Source organism: Zonotrichia leucophrys, chromosome 1A, assembly GCF_028769735.1.
Source record: "Zonotrichia leucophrys gambelii isolate GWCS_2022_RI chromosome 1A, RI_Zleu_2.0, whole genome shotgun sequence".
Lineage (NCBI taxonomy): Eukaryota > Metazoa > Chordata > Aves > Passeriformes > Passerellidae > Zonotrichia > Zonotrichia leucophrys.
The window spans coordinates 44,416,641-44,441,659 of NC_088170.1; the positions used below are offsets into that span (position 1 = coordinate 44,416,641).

Below are 25,019 nucleotides of genomic sequence, written 5' to 3' on the forward strand. Positions count from 1 at the left end.
TGCTGTTTCGTTCCACAGAATTATAATGGAGAGTAAGGCCACTGGTGTGAGGCACAGTGCAAGACTGAGTGTTACTGAAAATTCCTGGGCTTCCATCAAAATAAAAATAAAGCAAAGTTATTTTTAATCAGAAATATAAACCAAGGGAGTGGAAGGTACAGTCTGCTTCGGAATATGTTTTAATATTTTCTAGACCATGTGAGGCATTGTTTCAGAAATTAATCCCGGTATTTTCCTCTTACTATATTTAACTTTAACTTAAGCTGTTCCCCAGTCTTGCAATATAGAACCTTGATTAACCTGTAAGTAATAAACACAGTAAACAGGCAGCTATAAACATAAGACTCATTTCTGATATTACACTCTGTTGGCTTTTGAAGAATATGGCATTTCCTATGTCTTCATGGAATTTAGAATAAGAGTTTTCTGTAATTATACTGTTTTCTGTAAGTAGTCTAATGTTCTCTTGTAACAATATTAATATATAGAATTAAATGGCTCTGAAATGTTGTAAGAGTCTCAATCATTACAATAAATAATTTTGTTTTTTAAAATTGGGATTAGAAACACAATAAACTCAAAGCTTGTTAGGGTACATTATTTACTGATACATTAGCATAAATACAACACTTCATTTTAATCCAGTATGTGCTGCGAATTTCTTAATAATCTGTACACAATCAACTCAAAGCTGTGGGAGAACAGAGCAGTCCAGAATCAAGAACACAGCCGGCAGTCACAGCAGCAGCTCACCTATCCAGGGGCTGCAGACTCACTTGGCCAGACTGTGAGTGCTCAGAACAATAACCCAGGGTGGTTCTGAGCTGGGAGCCAACCCAACAGTGTTCTCCTCACTAATTGTACCTAACACATCACTTTGTGTTCAGATACTTATTTCTTGTTTGTCCCTCCTGAATAACATGCAATTTTTATGTAGAGAAGTAATATATTCTGTGCCCATGTTTTATTGGATAATGTAAGTTATGGTTTAATATGCACAAAGCCCCATTTCACAAGAGAAAGACAAAAAATAGAATAAACATCAAGTACTTTCTATGTCACCCAAAATCAAGTGGAGAGTCTAGAATCAGTGGTGCTCCACAGTCAGCCTTGCTAAACACACATACATCTGTTCAGGAGGATTTAATTCAGAACATACAAAAGACCATTCAACATAGATTAATGGAAAGACCAGCTTAAACACCAAACAAACAAAACTTATCCTACCACTATGAATTTATTGGTATATTCAGTAAGTTATTAAATGTGAAGTGGATCTGTTAGGCGCTTAATTGTTGTTATTTATTATGCAGCACATGACATTGAATAGTCCTAGTGATAATGAACATAATCAAACTACTAGGTAAATTGGGAGAAAAATATATTAAAAAAAATCAACACAGTATAGAAGTTGTTTTTAAAATCTGCACCAGTGTGAAAGCAGTCTTTTATTATAAGTGTTTATATTTTCTATGAGTTATATGTTACAAGATTATATAAAAATTAAATATTTGAAAGGATCACACTGTGCAGTCCCTTTGTAAAGTATGTATTATCACCAGCACTAATTGATACCTTTATTAGAAACTGAAAAAGGAGCAAAAGATTAAGTAGCCATGGAGGTGAAGTTAGTTAACTAAATGCTACTGTAAAACAAGGAGTATCAGTGGGGACCAGTGTAACTCACCACCAAAAATATCAGTGTCACTCAAATTAGCAGCTATAGTGTCATTCAATGAATCCACTGAAATAAACAGAATATCATGAAGAAAGCATAAAAAAGGGATAAATAAAAGTTCTGGGAATCAAAAGGTGATGACATGGCCACGGTGAGTTAATCAAGTGATTGATTAATTTGCTTCAATAGTTACAATAATCATAATAACTTCATATTCTTGCACTGGAAAAACATTTGAAAACTGTTATTTTTTACACTGTAAATATCAAATCTTAAACATTTTTTCAAAACACAACGCCTTATAAAGTGAAAAATTATAGCTTTTAAAATAAATTATCTATCAAGAAAACTGGAGATTATTTTTCAAGTTCATACAGTAATGTAATTTCTTATTTAAAATTGAAATGAAAAAATTCCCTAGCATAACACTACTTAACTTTAACATGTAACTTGAGAACTCTGGATAAATACTGTGTAAGTATGTAATTTGGTGACGCAATACCTACTTGAAAAGACTTTTACAGATATGGGTTGTTTCTGCTGTATTGTTTGTGTGTGATTAAATCTTGCGTAGCAGATATAGTCCTCCCGGGTGTCCTCTGGTTGTACATTAGAAAAATAAAGATCTCCATTTAGACCTTGGGAAACTCTTTCACTTTGGGGCAGCCTTTGGAAAGCTGAGGGAAAGAAAGCACACATTTATGTTAAATATAATTGACACACTCTATTATTATGATCTGCAGACTCCACATTCATTCAATTACACTTGTTTGTGCCTTGGTACATGTACAGACATTTCTAAGCTTCCTGATGAGATCCCTTGTCTACCCATTCTTCCCCAGTGGGTTAATCTAAAACTTACATCAAGATCCCCAGCTGCTTTTGGCTTCATGCTTTTGGGCTATATGTCTGCTTGTTTCCTCTGTTCTACAGAAATAGAAATTCACTGAATTTTAACTTAGAAGGAAACTTCACCATCTGTGGTTTTGGTAAGCAATGATCTACTAGAAAAACTAGTAAAAAGTCAACTGCATAAAAAAACAAACTCACCATTATCCATCCAAAATATGATAGGTGGTGGCAAGCCAACAGGAGGTCTGCAGTGCAGCACTAGGGAATCACCTTCGCGAACATGATTTGGTTCCAGCTTTTCTTTCGTCCACAAAGGCGATCCTGCAGAAAGGGATTTGGACACATACACAAACTTTGGATTGGCAAAAAGTCAAAAATTTTAAGGGAAAATGCACAAAGTACTCCAGAGAAATGAAAGAACTACATCCATCAGAATGTTAAGTCCTTTCATGTTTGCTAAAGCTTTTATTTTTGTTCTTTTTTGTTTTCTTGGAAGAAAAGTACATCAATGATTTATTGAAAGTATGATCAACTGATTCAAATTATTTTGTCTACTCACTAAAGGTTTTATAGCAATATCTTGCAAATTTTTAACTATACTGAAAAGAAGGTGATGTGCTAAAATAGAAAAAGGGGTAGACATTCCTGAAGCAGTATTATACATGCACTCTTTAATTAAGATGTGAGAACAGCACATATTAAGCTGAGAAGCCTGAAAACCAAACTGAGACAAAGCTGATAAAAAGCTGTAGAAACGATCTACCTATATTCAAAAAATTTTATCTTCTTTTTAGTTCAAATCTGTTATGTTTTAAAGCTATTACAAAAACTATGGAGTAGACTTCATAAACAATAAAAATTGTGGTCATCAATTATACCATCAATGTCAACAAATTATCCTTAAAGCCTTACAGATGTACATATTTAATTCTAGCAGTGGTGTCATACATACAACTCAGTTTTAAGTATTATAAGGTTATCCAGATAAAAAAATAAATTTTAAAAAGTTTAAAAAATTAAAATTAATTTTTTGTAAAAACCATATTTGACAGAACCTGTAATACAGTATTATACCTCAGTATTAGAAAATGGGCAATGACTTCTAGCATGGTCATTTGGATGACTGAAGTTTAAAGACAGGAAAACAAAAAGGCAAAAAGTTCATAAGCAAATAAGAAAAACAAAGTGCTTCACACTTTATGAAAATTAAGAGCTTTACTTACTAGAAGGCCTCACAATGATATTGTTGGAAATGGCTGCTCCTCTTTCATTCCTTGCTGTACACTGGTAAACTCCCTCATACGCTTCTGCTTTCCCACCATTCATAATATTTATGACAAGAGTCCCTGAATTTGGTTTCATTGTTACCTGGGCATCTTTATCTATATCAAAATGAGTTCCATTGCGCGTCCAGGAGAAGCTAAAACAATATAAAAAAAAATAAAATGTTTATTCTTAGCTGCTTTTTGTAGATGTATGAAGAAAAATAAGAAAAAATAATTAACAAAAATACATATTATGTTTTCATTAGCAGATAAGTAAGACTTGTTCCCAAACTAAATCAACTAATAAAGCAATACAGAAATTTTACTCTAAGAAACCTGGCAATATTTTACAATAAAAGATTTGGCTAAACATGTTAACAGGAGCTATTTCAAAGTGAATTATTTTTTAAAAAAATACATTAAAAATTTCTGAGGTTAATCATACATGGAAAATAACTGATTTGCTTCCTACTCAAAATTATGCAGAAACATCTGCAAGAACTGATATTGCTAAAGCTGCATTAGCATTTCCATTATAAAACCTATTGTTGAAAGGCTTTATAAACCTGTCTTTAAAAACTTGCTCAGGGCTGAAATCTGTCATCTCAGGCCCCAGCAGGAGGCCATTTCTTTTAATTGGTTTGGTGATTTTGAAGTTATGCAAGTGAATTAAAGACTGTGGTGAGGCTGAGTCCAAGTCCTTTTCACTATTCTAATGCAAACATAATTCTCTAATAGAAATTATATAGTCTGAGAGCCTTTATTTGACCCAGTAAATTTATATTGATACTACTCAAAACAAGAGATATTTTGAAAAGTAGTCCTTAAAAATGAAGACTGACAGAACTCATAAAAAATTGTAAAGAAACAGAGATTCACAGTCTGCAACTTAGACCATCAACACCACTTTCTTACTTATGCCCTGTTTATGGTCAGAAGTATAGTCACAGAGAGCTTGATCAACATCTATGATGTGCTGAGCACTCACAGCTCCAAACACTGTGAACAGCAGTTTTTGTACTCGTTACATTTCAGCTTCAGAATCTTAAGTACAAACACCCTTTGTGCTGGTTAGAATGCTTCCTAAAGTATAAATGTAAAATGGCACTGGAAAAACTCAAATTCTAACTGAATTAAATTGTGCACTGACCCTCTGCAGCAGGACTGGACATGATATTTGCACCTTGTGTTGGGGGAGAGAAGAACTTGACCTGCAGCAATGCAGTGCTTTTGAGAGGACTACCATGCAAAGTGAATTAACAGTGAACCTCTTTCTTACAGCTTTGCAGGTGAAGTTTCAGAATGTGGGGTTTCTGCTACCAATAATATTAAGAATGCAAGAAAGTGTAATGTAGATTCAAATGAGAGGTGGAAAAAGGGTACAAACCCCTGAATTTGAGATGAGTGACAGTCAGAGTCTTTGCTGCTCTAGCTATAGGTAGCAGCACATCCACAAACATTTATGCCAGGTGCTCTCACCGATAAGTTGTTATCTCACTGATATCACACAATTCACACTGTGGGCTGAGAAAGTCCACCTTTGACTTCAGAGCTCTGAAGCAGTTCAAGTTCCAATATGCATTTGCAGGTTACCAAGAGTGATGGACTAAGCAGACTAACTATTGATACAAATTAAATAAATTTCATATCTTAAAAAATAAGCAAGACTAAGCACTAGCCTAGAAAACTCATTAGAAATTTCTTTACTTAAAACCTGTCACTTCCTCTGTAGCACAGAAAAAAAGCCATGTTTGATGGGGAAGATGAGGATGTGCAGCAGAGAGCCTTGGTACATGGCTCAGATACGTCAGTCTCACAGGCAGCACTCTTTTTCTCTCAGGTAATTCCAACCAAGTGTTCAAGAGAAACATCTGCAGAAGCAATACTGTTGCCCCAAAGTGGACAATAATAATCTGATCCTTCAGGTAAAGACCTAGACTCTTAAAAATGGTATTGGGCCAGCAAAATTAAAATGCTGTCAAACAAAGCAGCTCTGTGGAATTCCTGTCCTTAATGGAACACTAGAAAGGGTGAGAGCATCCCACATAATCTCCATCTTCTCCATTCTGCTGCCCAGCATGATAATGACCATGATGCCAAGGCAACCAGCAGGAGTAACACAGAAATAAAACTGGTTATTCAGAAGAAATACATCTAACAAGCTCTGTCTGTGTCTGAATGAGCAGTTTTAGACGGACCTTGCTAATAAAGTGCAGCATAACACTGCTGGAGTAGAGTAAAGGGCATTTTTATGTTCACAGTCTCTGCAATCAGCAGCAGTTACTAACAATGCCAGAGTGTATCACAGCTACTGAGGTTTCCAGTGCAGGTACTCAGTAACTTAAAAGGAGTAGTTGTCAAATATTTCAAGATGCTGAAAAATAATCTTAAAATGGACAAAGAACAGGAATCTGAACCATTTGTGCCAAAACCAAAACTTAAGGCTAGTAAATACACAAGGCTGCTGATCAATAAGATTGATACAGACTACATAACTTCTGACAAACTGTATTTCAAAATCAGCCTCATTAAATGGAATTATTTACAAAACATTACATTTGAATGCATTAGTGTTAGCCTGACTTTATTTAACGCCCATTGTTCTTAAAGACTATGCCTGAACCTGGCACATGATCCAGCTCATAGTACAGCATGCCTCCTAGTGTGTTCCATGGGCATTTACCTATCTGTAATAATCAAGCATTATTTTACTATTTGAGTTTTGAGCAGAAAAAAATGCTACAATTGCTTGATGACTCTAGAAACATTTAAATGTCAAGTGTGATAAGAGTCAAAACTGTGCTGCTATCTGGTAGCTGTGTAATTTACAGAGGTACAGATGTGTGCATGTTCCTGCATGTGCAAGCACATTCATACATATAATCTTGATCTTGTTAGTTTACAAAAATTACAGTATGTTCTCGTAGTTCTTCCCATACTCTTAGGCCAATAAAAGCAAAAAAAAAAAAGCTACTAACCTAGGAGGTGGCTTTCCTTTAGCTTCACACTGTATTACAATATTCTCTCGAGGGTCAACAATGTAATCTTTTGGAGATTGCTGAGTTATCGTAGGAGGTTGTGACACTTCATTATGAAATACAACAAAGAGAGAGGATTTCAACAATATTTTCAAAGCACCATCAAGACACTTTTGTAAGCAGAGAAAGAATTGCATTTAGCAACCACATCATTGACAGAAGAGTGGGATTAAAGCATCCTTTGTATCAGGAGGCTGAAGCTCTCTACCCTTGTAAATCAGTGTAGCTATGCTAACTTCCAACTGAGCTATCCTGATTTACAGCGGATGAAGATCTTGGCCAAAATGTTTAATGAAAATATCATTTCTATACCTCAGATTTCAACAGATTTTTACAAAACCAAAGGACACTCAAATTCTAAGTCCAAGAAATCTGAATTCAAGAGCTGCAAGACATACATCTCCACAAAATGGTTTTGTACCACACAGAAAGAAAAATATATATTGCTTTGTGCTTCTAAACATTTTGTATATTTTCAAATTCTCTGCATGTCCACACATTTATTTTGTTTAAGATATTGCATTAATCTATAAAGCATGCTTTTAAGAACTACTTTTCAGGAGTAAAAAATGTGTTAAAAGCAAAAGACACTGTTACAAATGACAAAAATAGTATCTAGTTTCCAAATAAAGTAAACACATAGGAAAAGTAAAGCACCAACACTCCTTAAGAAATCTATTAAGAACATAGTCTCTGGAACTGTCCCAGGACAACCAATCATCTAACATTTGTCATTTTTCAATTAATATTAAACAAGTAGCACAGAACAAAATTGATTCACCTGACAAAGCAGCTGGTGTCTACCTATGGTAATTTATAACCTATTACTATTATCTATGCCCATTTTTGCATTAAAAAACACTGTTTATGATATCAAGATAGTGAGAAAGGTGTTGTAATCAACATTATTCATATGCTTATAGTTTAGTGTCACCTAACTACATTTGTTTAATAACACGCCCATGAACATCCCTGTCTAAGTGCTGTAAATCACCTGTCCAGCAATACCCTTTGCTTGTGCTTTGGGGTGATTTCTAGCTACTGGAACAAAATATTTCCATCATTAGAGTTAGTTTTGTTCTCATGTCTCACACTAGACAGTTAAAATTCTACAACTGGGATTTTTATTTAAGTCTTCCTTAAGGAGACCGTTACACATAAAGTGCTCCTTTGCACAGACAGAGGTAGCTGTCTGTAAAACCCTAGCTGCAAGAAACAGTGATGAAAAGAAATCAGATCATGGAATCATAAAAAACCACAGGAGATAAGCAGAACAAAACAGGCCATGGAAAACTGGGTTCTGCTCCTCACTGCACAGGGGAGAATCCTTGAAATAGGAAGGCAACATTCTTACATGATGCCTTCATGTGTATTTCTTTAGGAGTTTTTGAAGGCAGTTCTTTTCCCTCTCAGAGGCATTTCTCAGGGTCAGTATGCATCAGATGGCAAATTCAGTCTGAAAAAGGATATGACACAAACACTGCCCAGCCTACAGGATATTCCATCTGATACACATCAAAGACCTGAAATCTCCACTCCTGTGTTATGGACTGCACTTAAAACGGATTAAATTCACCATAAAACTAAAGCTAAGTTAGAATCCATAAAATATGAGGTCTACTTAAACAGCTATATCCACTGTGGATATAAAAATATGTCCACATCAGATATGTAACATAGTACAAAAGTACATATATTCCAACAATTTTTATCAAATATATTTACTCCTGAAAGTTGTAATAAAACACTGCACATGCTGATATTGAGTGAAGATTTTAATGCTCAAATAGCACACCATCAAAAATCACACAATTAATTTATTCAGAATATCAGAATGTTGTTTTATGTACATTAGTATTTTCTGAACACTGCATGCAAAAAACATCTAGATACAGCAAACAAAGTTATCAACAAGATGTCAGAATCACACATTTTTGGAATGCAAATTCAATTTGCAGCACAATCTGCATTAATTTTTAGCAGCACGCAGCCTATTTTTAGTGAAGAGTAACTTACATTCTTCAAGAAGTTTTGCTTTTATTCCCACATCAGAATCAGCAGTTGAATGGACAAATGGAGATTAAAGAGAAACATTTGTTAGTGAAGAGAAAATTAGCAATTTTGAGAGGGAAGATAAGTGTCTCTGACAAGTGCATTGGTCACCATTACAAAGAAAACTTTTAAAACATTCAGCACTGCAACCCATGCAGCAATGCCTGAAATTCCAACCACAATTTCCATTGTGTCAGATATTACTACATTTATCTTAAAGCTCTTGGCATGAGAAACTTTCCTGAAGTGTTGACTTTTTAATGGCAACCATGCTATGTGATTTTGGCCTTGCAAGGCCATAAAACACAAATACTGAGGTGACAGCAGCAAATCAGAACTAATGGAGTGTACTGCACTCATGCTGCAGTCAAAATCAATCCACCCATATGATCACATGGAAGAACAAAGAGAATGCTTCAGGCTAAAATTACTCTTGTAAAGACAAAAGCATCTAATCCTACTCAACAGGCTTGCAACCCTTTCTGGTTTGAAAAACACCTAAACAAAAAATAATCATCTTAGTTAATTGGAATTATTGCTTAACTCCAATGTTTTGCATAAACACCTCTCTTTATCAATAGGCCAAATGTCCTTCTGTCCCTACATTTTCAGTCATTCCTGGCCTGCTTTGAGGAAACACTAGCTAGCAACTAGTGAACTTGCTATGAATAGAAATTTCTAACCTGGATGAAACCTAAATATTCAGCTAATCAAGTAGGTTCTCACCACCAGGTCTCTATGGTTGATATTCAGGGAGGACCCACAAAAAATCTAAGTCCTTCCCCTTGTGGTGCTCTCCCAGAGACCATTCTCACCATTAGTTATGAAAACGATACCATCATTCCAGATGTAACTTCTGGCTAAAAATTCAAATATGTGACTTTATCAGACCTCACAAAGTTATTAAGAATGAAGTAGAAGGGAATTAAATTCTCAGTACAGAATTAAAATGATACATCCAAAAGGGCTATTAATTTTTGTCTATTGATGCATTTCTGGTAAATTAAACCCAAAATCTTCTTAAGATAACAATATTAAAGAGGTACAGAATCTATATTAGTTGCTAAACTACAAGATAGATTTAAAAGACTATTTATAGCCTGCAAAGATGTTTACGGTGAAAAATTAGGTTTTGAAAGTAACACATTCATCGAACTTTCAAAGCCTTCCTTAACCCACAGCTTTTTCCTCTAAAAGCATTTGCAACACAACAAGTTGGATGTCATTCAGATATATTGATTTTGTTACATAAATACAGGTCATTGGTTTGATAGGCTTGTAAAATGCATGGGGAAAAAAAAACCACCAAAGCACTTGTAATGTATGTCAATGATTACTAAAGAAAAACATGCATTTCTGGAAGGGAAGAAGGTATCAAAACCACAGGGTAAAGAAAACCATGCAGATTAGAATCACAGGCAAATTTACTGATATATTAATCCATCAATTAAACACCAGCCCTAATGTTCCCTTCCCTGGAAATTAGTTTAACAAATGAATCATCACTGAGAGGTGCAACATGGCTCAACTGAATTCTGAATTCTGAAAATGTGATTATGTTTATCTTAGAAAGAAAAGAGCAACCTGAAAGGTGAGTAATTTAAGAAAATTAGCTATTGAGAATGTAAAACACAGAAACTACCATTGCTTCCTTCTCAGCATGGAGTGCTATCTTCAAGGTACCCCACTAACAGAGTCTTATATTAGACAAGAACTTCAGATCATGGGATTTCCCCTCCTCCAGGCGTTTCCTCATGCGTTAATGCTGGAGTTCCCTGCCCAGCACATTTCTAACACGTTTTTAAGTAAAATTTCTTAACTGTTTTCAGGCACTACTCAAGAAATCTAAGAGCCTTACTTACCCTTTTGCATCAAAAAAAAAAGATGCTTTGAGTGTCTGAATTTTAGGTATTTGAATTTTTTACTAGCTGTCATACCAGCTTCTGGGAACCTCTTCTCTGAAGGTAAGGGTGATTGTTTACAGCCACTAGGAACTGTCCTGGGATTTTTAGAAAGATATCAATGTAATCTTAATTTCACAACTAATTAACATTTAGCAGGGCTTTTCTGGCTTTCCTCAGTTTGATGAAACAAAGGCACACTAAAGTGTAGTTAGGATTCTGTGACAATCCTGTGTTACCTTGTTCAGTTGAGCAGGTGCAACTAATTTTATATGCACAGGCTTTGAAAATCTTCAGTAAGTCAGTGTAAATATTCATAATTATAATGTTCTGATTGAAGTGACCAAGCACACTCTATTTTTAGCTCCATGTTGGAGTTATCTTCAGTTTCCTACAGAAATTATTTAATTATTCTTCCATCATTCTGCACTTATTTATCAGGTTAATACTTACAGTCAAGAGGTACATCCAGTGCAGAAATAATTTGGCACAGAAAGAGGACCAGGGAAGTTTTGCTTGTAGATATGCTCATCTTTTTCATCATGATTTTAAGCTGTACTGAGTAAATCACACTTGAAGAATGAAGTTCAACTTCGTAAGACTAGATAGCTTGCAGTAGTTATGTAAATATAGACAAGAAACCTGATAAATAAAAAAACCAAAAGAATGATATGCAGATATAATGGAGAGTTAAACGCACATGCATCTTAATAATATTATTAAATACAAGCAGCCTAAATACTATATCTAAAGATAAGGGTTAGACCATGTATTCTACTGAAATCCAAGAAATTCACAAGTTCTTAGGTCATCTAGATCATAACACTTTCCTAAAGAAGCTAATGAAGAAATCCCACAACCTTATTGAACGGAAATACAAATACCTCTCCTAAGCAGGATAAAGCATCAGTCAGTCCATCCAGTTAAAAAAGAGTATATGCTAAAGATAACAGTCCTCTGAAGTAGATTTAGAGGATTACAGCTCTGAATGCCCACCTAGTCTCTCCTTCAAGCACCCTGCACCATTCTTGGAAAGAGGCATTTTAGGCATCTACTCCAAGGAAAATATGTCAAGCCATGAATTTGCTAAGTAAACTGTGGAATCTTTCTGCAGCTTTGATTTAGGTATCCCAACTTCTCCCCACTTTGGAACTCTTTCTAATAAGACAGCTGTAGACTGAATACACACAACTTCGTGAAGGTGCGAAGGTGCTATCCTGAGTACTGTACCTAGGTTCCTATTTCTGGATATCTGATTCCTCTCAAAATAGGTAACATCAAAATGCTTTGTCATTTCTAGCCTGAAACCAAAATGTAATTAACTATCAGCATATTCTCAAACACTCTTCTCCTCCTTTCATATGTGACAAAATGCTGGAAATGAAACTTAAGTTCTTGGAAATGTGTTAGATTTCCCCCATCAGCCAAGCATGAGAGATCACATTAGCCATGCAGAATGATTCTGGTTCCCTTCTTATTTTCTGCATCCAGGACGAAGCTCTAGCTGAGAAAAATGTTGGAGGAGTGAAAACTGCCTGCAAGCCCCATCAGCATCACCAGTGACCTACAAAGAGCTGCACAGCCCTAGAAATCCAAACGGTGCTTGCACAATGCATTCCCAGTAAATGAACATCCACTGAGAAAGCACTGCCCAGATGGATCAGGAAGTTCACAGTGATCAGCATTAATTCACCTTGAAGAGCACACTTGCCCAGCTCTGGCTACAGATAAGAAACACAAAGCTATCCAGTCCACAAGGAGTTAAAGCTACAAAGAAGCACCTGCTTTACAAATGTTAAATTAAGATTTGTTTGTGCTTCCTGAAGTTACTTAAGCCAGTCTATGGTAAGAATTTCCCTCAATTTTCACATTACAGAAGAAATTATGCCTCTTAATTGCTGCTGTAAATTATCTTTCTCTTTGTACAGTCCTCTGAGCAAGACTGGAATTAGAAACTAGAACTGAGGTGTGGAGCTCTACTTCTCATCCTAACCTAGGACATCAAACTCCCTGATTCTTACTGTTACTATCTGCAAAACAGATTTTTCTTTCAAAATAAGAATATTCTAGTAGGTTAAAGTTGTAGACATGTACTACTTGGAGTTGTTGGGCAAGTTGCTAATTGACATTCCAAACTATCTCTAGGACTTCATACTGTAATGTAAAGATTAATTATTTATTATGGCAGATTAGAAAAATTACAAAACACATCAGAAGAGATGACACCATAGTTATGGCCTTAGCATAATTATTTATATAAACTGGAACGGCACAAACAGTCAAGAAGGTGGCATGCCAACCTAAAATACTCAGAAAGGAGCTCAGGCATGTAGCAGGAAGGCATGAAAGATAATCAGACTTTTCTAGAAAAACAAACTGAACTTTGCTACGTTTTAAATAAGCACCCTAAATTGCTGGAGGTTGAGCTGGGAAAGGTGAGAAGTGCTTTCCTCATCCCATTTTGGCACATACAGTTCACTACACTCCTTCTGCAGTGAGCAAGGGGAAGGAGTAGAGCTTCTGTCAAGAGTGCCTGAGAACACTCCAGCATGTTTCCTGCAATGAAGTGCTCTCCAGAAAAGCTGATTTTATTCCAGCAACCACAGCTGTCTGTTCTTCTCCGTTAAACTAGGTTCTCACCCTCTGTTCTCCCGATTAATATGCCATCTCCTCATTACAGTATCACTGCAATTATCAAGGTGCCCTCTCTGTGCCATGACCTGGGATTTACAGGATACACTTTGAAGTACTGCACAAGTGAACCTTGACTTCTATTGCTTCTCCTCTATGCAAGGTTTCAGTTCTCCTTCTGAAACCCTGAAACCCTGATTATCCACTTTATTGTCTTGTTCTTTCGACATGTAAAATGAGTATTGCAGCGATTTGAGAGTATTGTAAAATCAAATTGCACTTGCTTTGAACAAGTACAAATGAATACACAAGCACTGGTGAATCAGGCAGGGGCAATTAAAATGATTAGGAAAGTAATACTCTTGAGAAATTGTCTCATATTGTCTACCTCTGCTACTGCAGAGTTCCAGTTGGACACCAATTGAATCTACTGCTGGGATGTTTGGGTATAATATGGGAACTCTCAGAGAGCCCAAGGGGTTTGCGACAGAATATTACTGAAAATGATTTTAGATTTGTCAGCACAACTGGGTGCTCCTGCTGAATGTAGTCAAGATTAAATCTGGCATAATTAAGTATGAATACAACAGCTGCTATGTAGAACTAAACATTGCTTTGACATAACATTATCTGCTACAAAATAAGGACAGGCCTCTAAGCGCAGATCAATGTAAAGGCTTCAATTGCAAAACTTGAAATATTTATACAGCAGATTGCCTTTTCCTCCAGATAATTTATTTACAATCTCTTGTAACTGAGACATTTTTTCCTACTCTTTTCATAGGAAAACACATATATTGTGACAGTTTGGTCAGGAGTTTGCTCACCAATTTGTACAAAATATGATTTTCTACACTTGCATACCTCCTATGTACCTCACAAAATGTCATTTGTTATGTCTAATGTGCTTCTTGATGAGATGCTGATTGTGACTAACAACATGGACTAAGGGTTGAAGGTATGGGATAGCAAACAGGAGTTCAGTTAAATAAAAATGCATAAGCAAAGTGCAATAGTATTTCATCATAAAGTATAATTTCAGAAGGCAAGGGTTTTATGTAGGTATTACAACAGAACCAGGATCAAGTGAGAGACGTCGACCTTTTTTTCACTTGAGAAAAAAAAAAACAAACAAATAATTACTTTTAAAAATGACCCACAGAAAGACACAATTAGAAGAATGAAGGCACCTGAGGGGAGCCTGAGGTAGACTATATGGCAGAAGATCAAGACACAGTTGGTTCCCAGTGGTCTCTTCACTGGGACCATTTGGCTATAAACAGCAAAACTCTGAAAAACAACATGTATATGGAAGGGATAATTTGGAAGACAGAATTCAAGATTCCTTTTGTAAATCAAAAGGGACAAGGATCTCCTCAATTTTAAGAGCTCAAGAGCAAATGAATCACAGAATTGTTAAGGCTGGAAAAGACCTTTAAGATCATCAAGCCTAACTATCAGGCCAGCACTGCCAAGTCTGACACTTCACTATGTTTCTAAGTGCCACAGATACATGTGTTTAATTACCTCCAGGGATGAGAGCCCAACCACTTCTCTGAGAAGTCTGTTCCAGTGCTTCATAATTGTTTCAGTAAAGGAATTTTTCTTAATATTTAATCTAAACCTTCTCTGGAGCAATTTGAGACTGTTCCCTCTTGTCCTTTTGCTTGCTACTTGGGAGAAGACGGTGGTACATCATGGGTTACATCCTTCCCCTCTGCTGAAGGAGTATCCATCCTGCCTACTCACTCTGACACTCCCTGAATTGTGTCCAGGCACCGCAAAATGACAATTGGGTCAGGCCAGTATTTGCCAAAGAAAGTGTTAACAGCTGAACAATATCCACAACTGTAGAGCAAACACCCACACACCCAAAAACACAGGGGGTATTTTACCATGCAATACCACTACTGAGTAATGCTGATTTCTGATTGGAATATTAATACAGACAATAATAATACAATTAATCAATTGACACACCTCAAAGGTGAGTCAATTGAGGCTCCAAATGCCAGAGAGGACCCATTTTTTCCTCCTTCAACAGAAGGATACAACATGTTTAATTTCCTTGTAAATGCTGCTGCAATATTTCTTTTTTAGGATGTAAGAGTGTAAGGAAGTGTGTTTACTGAAATTTAACCTAGTCCAAAGTAGACGGTATTTTCCTAATGTAATATTGTTTCACAGAGATTTGATGCATCACTGATTATGCATTTCTACTCAATTATGTTATTTTTAAGACAAAAAAGTCTTTAGAAATGTGAATGGAAACTAAGGTCAGTGTAAGAAATGTGAAAGGGTTATTAAATTGCAAGACAGAAAAATTGGAATATTTCATAGACATTAGGGAAAAAAGCATTATCTTCTATCTAAACATGATTAAATTAATGCAGTACAAGTTAGACACTGGAGATTAGAGAAAAATTATTACTTAGCAAAAATCTTCCTCTGCTTCATTTGTCTAATGTCTCTATTTTTTTCTCACAGTGAAAGACAGACATAATTAGAATATAGGAAAAATAAATAGTTTTCAAGGAAATTTGTTTCATAGCAGTCTTACATCCACAGAAACATTAAAAGCAATTTTAAATGGCATAAATGTATTTAATGATTTATACATTGAAAAGAAGTGTTGAAGATTATAATCAAAAAGCACAAAATGCTTGCTTTTGAGGAAAACAGCAATACCCTTATCACTTAATGGAAGGTCTTTACAGGACTTATGTGGTTTACACAAGTATGCTAACTATGCAAGTATTAATAAGGTTATTTAAAATATTTCTGAACAAATGGTTTCAAATTTCACCCTTCTTTTTCAGGTTATCTAGTATTTGCCACATAAAAACACTAATTAGGAATAAATATTTAATTTAAATCTTTCAAATAGAAATAGATAACAATGCACTTAGTGTTACACTACATAAGTGGCACAGACACAGCACTACTAGAACCAATAATGCTATATAACAAGAATAATTCTAACTGTTTTTATGGAGGTAGTATGACATAATAGACTAAACACCCAGGTACGTGCTGACAGACCGAAGTAGTAGCCAAAATTCTGCTCTTGAATAACCTTGTAGTCAATTCAGTCCCAACTGAATTGACTAGCACAGGACACATAGCTTTAGAGCGTCTGAATATAGGTGTCAATAAAAAGAAATAATTTTTAAAACGTTCTAAAAGCACACCACATTAGAACTATTTCTCATCCTTTAGAACCCTGGAAAACATCACACTGCTTTCCTCCAAGTTTTTAATTTGTCACAATCTACTACAAATCTATCCTTTAAAGTCATCAGGAAATACTAAATCATTTTCTGTGATCTCCTGTTTATGAAGCTTAAACTCATTGCTTTGGATTTGGCTACACTGTAAATTTTATAGGGATATCCATTCAAAGAGAACTGGATGAAAAATGAACTATGGAGACAGAAATCCTGAATTCAACAAGATCTCCTCAGGACTAATTCAGATGCTTCAGGTACTTATTAGGGCTAAATGTTTGAAAATGGCACTTAGCCATTTTCAAGCTATTTTGACAAAGGCAGATGGTCTTGTGTGCCATACTCTAAATGCTCCCAGCAGTTCTATATACGGCAAAAAAAATCATCAGCCTGGTTACACTCCTGAACTGCCACTACACTCAGCATTACTGTTTTGGCTCTAAGAATGTACTTAAGCATTCGTAGTGATCTCCTTCCTTTCCACAATCCAGACATAATTTACAGTCTCTCTACTGTCACTCTATTTTCAACTATGGGAAAGCCATTTAGTCATGAAACTTCTTTACTGACAATCCTACATAAAGACCTGCCAACTGGTTTGTTATTCGTCAAAGTCGGGCCTGTTTCGTTACATAGTTCAATTCAAGTTTTTATTAATTGGTTTCACAATTAATTCAATTAATTCAAATGCCTTTCACAGTCATCTTACCATCATCTTACCAAACTTGTAATTTTACCAGATATTAAAAGATTAAAATCAAGTTTTTGTAAATAATTTGTTGTACAAGCTCTACTTTCCATAAAACTCTGAGCAGAATCAATTTTACTCAAGGCTTTTAATTCCCTATCAGCTGAGTCCCCAATCAGCTTTTTCCATATGTTCACTGTGATTTATATCAGGCTATACTTACCCTGCTCAATCTGCTTGTCTATTCTGAATCTGGGCACAACACCAGCTATCTCCCAGTCTTAAGGAACATATTAAAAACAAAAACCTGTGAACCAGACATCTTCCCCACTGGCTCCTCTGGAGCTTACAGGTCACCTAGGCTTGCTAAATGACATAAAATTATGTATCTTCAACACATATTATTCAATATCTACTAATGGTTACTATGACTAAAGACGCTTTCCATCCTAATATGATGCATCATAATTTTGCTTCCAATTAATCATGTTACTTATAATAATATAACAACATCAGAAAACAGTGTTTCTAAGACACGGTCCTATTAAAAAACCCCAAATATTTGCCTGCTTGTCTCCATCATGGAAATGACCAACACCCCTGCCATGAGAACATGCCTAAAATTTCATAGCTGCTAACTGGATCTCTTTGGTAGATTACTATGAACACTGGGATGCAGATAAAAAAGCAGAGATAGGGGTCCTTAAAAATTCCACTCTTATTTCAACTGTCTGCTCAAGAAACACAATCTATGAGCACAGAAAATGCAGGGGGAAAAAGCCCAAACAATTAAGCACAGAGGTCAAATATCTAATTAAGGGCAGCAGGTAAGCCTGTAAATTCAGTCATGTGTCACAGACTTGAAACCTTAAAGTAGCCACTTAGGGTTGACTTTTAAAACACTGGAGCAAGGCCAATCTGTGCTTTTACAGTTGTCTTACATATTCCCTTAAGGGCTATATTGGATTTGGCCCTTTTGAGGATTTAAACAGAGCAGCACTTACTTTTTAGATCCTGCTCAGCTTAAATTATAAACTGCTTTGGCTGGGGTGACTATAGACATGACCAAGCAAAGCTGTGGATAGCCCTCAAATAGGTAGGTAAGCCTAGTAAGCCTGGCAAGTTTAGATGCCCCCAGAATCAAATCAGCATCTGAACAGCACTTTTGTATTGCAAATTTAAACAGATGTCTGGGTCTTGCTTGGGTCCTTTCTGGTGTTTTAAATACTTGACTGGATTCAGATTCTCTTACCTTTTTAATCCCCTCATGTAAAAATGATGGAATAGAGCATAAAACTAATGGTATAGTGACACCTATTTCAACAGTCCTTTAGAGTCATTACAGCCTGAACAAATACACATAATTTTTTATACATGTATACATACTTTACTGTCTTTCAAAGACTTGGTTGAGATGTTGGAGTTGAGTGTACTTTGCAAATCTGCTGCTGCTGATGATGATCTACTCATGCTGAAGACCATAAGTTTACAAAGGAGGGAGTGAAAATGTAACTTGCATAAATTTAGGGAGCTAGTTTGGCTTGAAGTAAATCACTAAATATGGAGATCAAGGAGAGGAAAGAATTCTGCTTAATCATTAAAATTCTCAGTAAGTTAGAAAGAATTCAGAGTAAGTGAGAGAAAATAAACTAAGAAAACACATTTTTACAGCTTGTGGATGGTAAAAACAGGTACCTAGATCATGCTATCATTAGGATAGTTCATGCTTTGACACTTTTAGACCATGCAAATGATCTCGTCGCTTTTTAAGTACAAGTAATTCAGCAGAAACTTCAACAAGGAAAACATTTTCACGAAGCCCATCTCTTTCCCTCTGAAAGGTTTTGCAATAGAATAAAACAGTGCTTATAAGAAAAAATATCAATGTATCATCAGCCTACTTTCACAGCCATACCATAGTGAAGTGGTAAGTGGAGCCATACTCTGAGTGAGGACTCCCAGTTCAGTTCCTTGTTAATATGCAAAGAGGATGCTCAGCTGAAATATCAATTTCTTTACCTGGGAGATGTGATAAAATGGACTTTTTTTTTCTATTTTCCTAATTTTTTTTTCTACCTATAAAAATTCAGTGCAGGGGTTTCAGACAGCTACCTAATGAGAAGGTAATACACTCTGTATTACACTGGTTAATTATCTTCTTTGCATCCCTACAGCTAACCCCAAAAGCACTGACTGTCCAGAAGTATTCCTGCAATCCTGGAGATACTTTTGAGAAAACCATACTGTGCAAAAGAGCAGGATCTGATTCACAGACAGAGCAACTCCTCCCTTGGGGAAGTAGAGCAGAAACCACTAATACTGGCATGAAATGCTGGAATAGTTATGCTAAAGAGGAGGTCACTCAGAATAGGGACATTGCCAGAAATGGAGGACTAAGGCATTCTGTCAGATATAAAACCTTAACAAGTACATGAACAAAGGAGGGTAAACAGTGCAGAGGGAATAAACTGAACCAACTCCAGCTAGCTGCCCTGGGTACATTTTTTGGTGATGGGTGTAAGGAACTAGCCACCTATGTGCAACACTTATTTAAGAGGTAAAAGTTAGTCTGTTTGCTCATTTAATTTTAAATAATTCTGTTAAAGTAGTTACAATTACACCTCTTATCTGCCCACCATTAAAAACTGAAATGAACAGAGAACTGTGATTTAAGCATTTCAACACCACAGAAATTTTCTTAGCTTTCTGTCTAAAAGTGAGACTTGATAATCTTCACAATTATTATACCTGTGCAAATCAAGTCTGTTCCTGCTTTATACAGCACTAATTCAAGCTGCCACTGCTCCCAACAGAATTATGTGAGACTTAAGTAAATGAACCAAGTTATAATTTGTTTGCAGATATCCCCAGTGTTGTGGTACACTTCATAACCAGGTCGCTACACTCACGAATGCTGCTGAGCACCATATATGAAGGGGTGAATAGTGTCCTAGTAATGGTTAGAAAGAATTTGCCTATTTCAAGACTTTCTGAAAGTCATTTCTGAAGTGATTTTTACCACATGTTTAAATGAGCAACTCTAATTTCTCCTCACTCTCAAATAATTCATAACAACTCAGAAATTTCTGATTAACTTCATCACCATTAGAAAACCTTCCTGCTGCAGCTGGACACCTCAATTCTATAGATAAAACAAAGCAGGAAAGATTGGAATTCAGGGGTTTTTTTCTCTGCTACCTTTGTTTTTCTTTTTTTTTTTTCTTGAACCACCACCAAGCCCCAGTGAGGCCACATCTGGAGTGCTGTCCCAGTCCTGGGCTCCTGAGGACAAGAGAGACATGGGATCTCTGGAGCAGGTGCCACAGAGGGAGACAAAGATGGTTAAGGGCTAGAGCATCTCTCTTATGTGTCAAGGCTGAGGGAGCTGGGCCTGTTCAGCCTCGAGAAGGGACAACTGAGAGCATTAATGTTCATGGAGCATTGGAAGTTCATGGAGCAGATCATCTTAAGTGCCATCATGTGTAACATACAGGACAACCAGGGGTTCAGGGACTTAGGAAAAGCAGGTTCTGCTTGAGCAACCTGAGCTCCTTGTACAGCAAGGTGACTCACTTAGTGCATGACAGAAAGGCTGTGAATGTTGTCTACTAGACTTCAGTAAAGCCTTGGATTACTGTTTCCCACAGCATCATCCTGGAGAAACTGGCTTCCCACGGCTTGGATGGGCAGACTCTTTGCTGAGTAAAAGCCTGGCTGGATGGCTGGGCTCAGAGTGGTGGGGAATGGCAGTGAGTTGGCAGTGCTGCTCCCCAGGGCTCTACTGGGGCTCATTCAGCACCTTTATCAATGACCTGGATAAGGGGATCAAGTGCACCCTCAGTGAGTTTGCAGGCAACACCAAGCTGGGTGGGAGCGTTGATCTGCTGCAAGGAAGGAAGGAAGGCCCTGCAGAGGGATCCGGACAGGGTGGATTGATGGGCTGAGGCCAATTGTATGAGGTTCAACAAGGCCAAGTGCCAGGTCCTGCCCCTGGGTCACAACAACCCCAGGCAGCACTACAGGCTGGGGGAAGAGTGGCTGCAAAGGGGCCCAGTGGAAAAGGAACTGGGAGTTTTGGCCAGCAGCCATTTGAACATGATCCAGTGTGTGCCCAGGTGGCCAAGAAGGCCAATGGCACCCAGCCTGTATCAGCAATTGTGGGGCAGCAGCACCAGGGCAGCTATTGTTCCACTGTACTCAGCACTGGTGAAGCTGTACCTTGAATCCTGTGCTCAGTTTTGGGCCACTAACTGCAAGCAAGACATTGAGGGGCTGGAGCATATCCAGAGAAGGGCAGTGAGGCTGATGAAGGGTCTGAGCAAAGATCTGATGAGGAGCTGAGGGAGCTGGGGCTGTTCAGCCTGGAGAAAAGCAGGCTGAAGTGGAACCTTATGAAAGGAGGTTGCAACAAGGTGGAGGTTGGCCTCCTCGCCCAAGGAACATGAGATAGGACCAGAGGAAATTGCCTCAAGTTGTGCCAGGGGAGGTTTAGATTGGATATCAGAAAAAATTTTTTCACTGCAAGGGCAGTCAAGCACTGGAAGAGATTGCCCAGGGAAGTGGTTTAATCACCATGCCTGGAGGTATTTAAAAGATGTGTGCACGTGGCACTTTGGGACATAGCTTAGTGGTGGACTTGACAGTGCTGCATTAATGGCTGGATGTGATGATCTTAGAGGTCTTTTCCAACCTAACCCATTCCATGATACTATTATTCTGTAAAAATGAACATTTTCAGTTCACAGCAGGGTAAGTACCTCAGATCAAAACTTTGGAAGAACAGATGACATTTTGGAAGAACCAGCATTGCACCTGTTGTTACTTCCCCCCACAGTCTACTGCTATCCAGAAAGCTTTGCATTTATTACTATATTTTTCTTCTTGTTTAGAAGAAATTATGTGATTTTAGTAGGTTTTACTGACACTATTAAACCACATCTGTTCAAATGGATAGACCCATGTTGTTATATTATTTTAGTGGGAAGACTTCAAATAACAGATATAGTATTTTTAGTATATATCCTTCCTTTTGCCAGTGTTATTCAATTAAATCTGTGACTGGCTTCATTTGGTGTAATTAAATCTTGGTTTGATTAAGATGTGTTCTATCTTTGCTGCAGCTGATTCTGCTAACTTTCTGTTCTCCAGCCATTTTCTTGTATCTTCATTATCAAAGGCCAAGAAAAGAGAATTTATACAAAAACATAAATGAAAGTCTATTTTTATGCATTTCACATTAATGTAAATGTGAACAATTTCTTTGCTAATGTGATGTTAAAGGATTAGTATGGCTTTTAAATGAACGTATTTTTTAGTTTAATGTATCAAAAATAAAACCCAGCGGCTTAATTCTCACAATAAATCATACCTCTCTAATAGTGTTTCAAGACATCATTAAAAACCTGAAACCTAAATGGGATGTGCTAACCTACATTTCCATGCTGTTGCTCTTTCATTTGAAATACATTTTATACATTAGGAATATTTGTGATTTCTCATTTAAAAGAATCGGAGAAGGCACTTAACACCACTGAAATAACGTAATTTCAGGTGCAATTTAAGCAAGCAGAATAGAACAAAGCAAGTAACTGGAGCCTGAGTATGCCTTTTTATAAAATCATTAATTTAAACCTTAAGGGTAAAAAAAGCTCATTTATTCATCAAGAAGTTAATCCAGTTTGTTCCCTAACTAGGAACATTTTTTTTCTTTTTTTTTTTGTATGTCTATGCTATTCATTAATGAAACAAAAAAATTCACCCAGGACTTCAGATCTATTACATAAGTAAATATTACATTTTGATGTAAAAATTTACATTGTTCACAGAATCATTTGAATTTCACATTCATTTTACCACTGAGGAGATAAAGGGAATTTCTTTCATATTGCCATGCTCACTATTATTTTCTTTGACCGTTTCAAAACTAATTTATTCTTTACATCAAAATCTCAAACGGAAACAGCACACATTGCAAGAATAGTACTTTTTTCTGGGTAAATTGAGCCCATCACAGTTCTGCGTAGTCACACCAATGGATAAAAAAAGCTTTTTTCCATTAGAAGTGCTCTCTCTCATATGAATACTATTCTAAGCATATATGATATCCTCCTACAAAATACTAAATATTGAATTACAGAAAGATTCTTCAAGGTGAAGGAAAAAGAACATTGTAAGAGGAAAACACCATACAAAGTCAGAAAAAAAAAAAACCAACTTTAAATTCTGTATTTAGTACTGCAAAAGCACTTCACTACACACCTTGTAAACCAGACTGTAAATTAGTACTAGTAGACCGATAAGTACATAATTTTATCCACAATAGAGAGTGAGTACATTTAATGGTTCAAAAATAAAAAGAGCTTATTTACATATATACATATATAATACTTGTATTACACAATGAGGCTTCCAAAGTAATACCTGCTTGTTATGACAGTATGTCTAGGCAGAGAAACAAGGTAGCACTGAAATGAATTGAATTCCTATTTCATGAAAAGGAACTGGTTTATAACCATGTATACATCTTCTTTCCAAACTACCATTTTCTCCTAAGCCAGGTTATTTGCTCAATTTCTACACATGCACAAAAAATGAAAATCTAATTTCTATCCAATTACCCAGGTACACTAAGAGCAATTTCTCACAGCACAAGTATTAAAAATTATTTCATTCAATTTTGCCAGTTCTAACCTTTTTTTGTAGTTGTAACATCTAATGCACCTTTTTCATGCAAATGAAGTATCAAATATGAGCATTTCAGAAAGAAAAACTCAAGAAACTATAACAGTGCAGGCATCTTAAAAGTGAAAATAAATCACTCCTCATTAACTTTGATTACTTCAAACACTTTGCTATGCTTTATAGTTTTAATAAATTACCTTATTCTTTGAGGCAATTTTCAGTCAATCCAGTCATAGTTAGAATACCAGTGCATCAAGGCAGCTTGTCAGTTAGACCCTTCTCCTTCACACATCTTGAAATATTGATCCTTCAAAGAAAGTACAAAGGACTGTTCATTCAACTCTCAAGCAACACCTGCAGGTAATACAGCCATATTAACATAACATTATTTTGGATTTCAGCACATAAAGAATGAAAAATTGCTATAAATCAACATTAAAGACCAAAATTATTTTCTCAGACATGCTAATTTGAATTGAGAGAGAAGCTGTTGTCCCAGGATTTTTAATTTTACATTAAATTGCCTTACTGCTTATACACCAGAGAAACTATATTTAACTAAAACCAGAAAGTACTCTTTAATCTTTAATATATAATTAAATCTTGGTGGTTTTTCAATTTATCCAGAGATATAGTACCTCTAAAAACTGTGCTTTGTTGTACTCATTTTAATCAAATGTTATTTTAATTGGGTCTGTAAGGACATGTAGAAACTACTGCACCATAGGGAAGAAAGTAATTTTTTGATCTTCTATTCTTACATCTCTGAAACCAGCCTGGTTTGCAGTCTCACCTTTGACTTCCCTTCAGGCATTATTCCCTAGGGTTCCACAGCTTCAATTCCCAATTCAGATTTGTTCAAGAGAATAATGTGTCTCAAAGCAGTACTTCTGGAAATCAAAACATATGGAAATGGGGATGTCTTACCAAATTTTCCATATGATCTATGGGAAGAAGCTGAAACCTAAGGTAGGGCTCCTGGGAAATGCTTCACAGACCATGTGAC

General features: G+C 36.3%; 1 protein-coding gene across 39 annotated transcripts in view; it reads right to left on the reverse strand.

Moving 5' to 3' along the window:
• NRCAM (neuronal cell adhesion molecule) overlaps positions 1-25,019 on the reverse strand; it is a 146,030-nt gene that overhangs the window by 56,177 nt on the left and 64,834 nt on the right. For 17 of the 39 annotated variants that reach the window (XM_064702621.1, XM_064702619.1, XM_064702617.1 and 14 more), the window contains exons 3-10: positions 24,211-24,320; positions 11,240-11,428; positions 8,850-8,867; positions 6,774-6,879; positions 3,754-3,950; positions 2,729-2,851; positions 2,185-2,355; positions 1,688-1,744 (exon numbers count right to left, since the gene is read on the reverse strand). In XM_064702621.1, the coding sequence (XP_064558691.1) occupies positions 1,688-1,744; positions 2,185-2,355; positions 2,729-2,851; positions 3,754-3,950; positions 6,774-6,879; positions 8,850-8,867; positions 11,240-11,330 (763 nt within the window). In that variant the 5' untranslated portion in view covers positions 11,331-11,428; positions 24,211-24,320. Of the gene's footprint in view, positions 1-1,687; positions 1,745-2,184; positions 2,356-2,728; positions 2,852-3,753; positions 3,951-6,773; positions 6,880-8,849; positions 8,868-11,239; positions 11,429-24,210; positions 24,368-25,019 lie in introns of those variants that run through there. The other 22 variants (XM_064702616.1, XM_064702620.1, XM_064702615.1 and 19 more) reach the window with 8 other exon arrangements.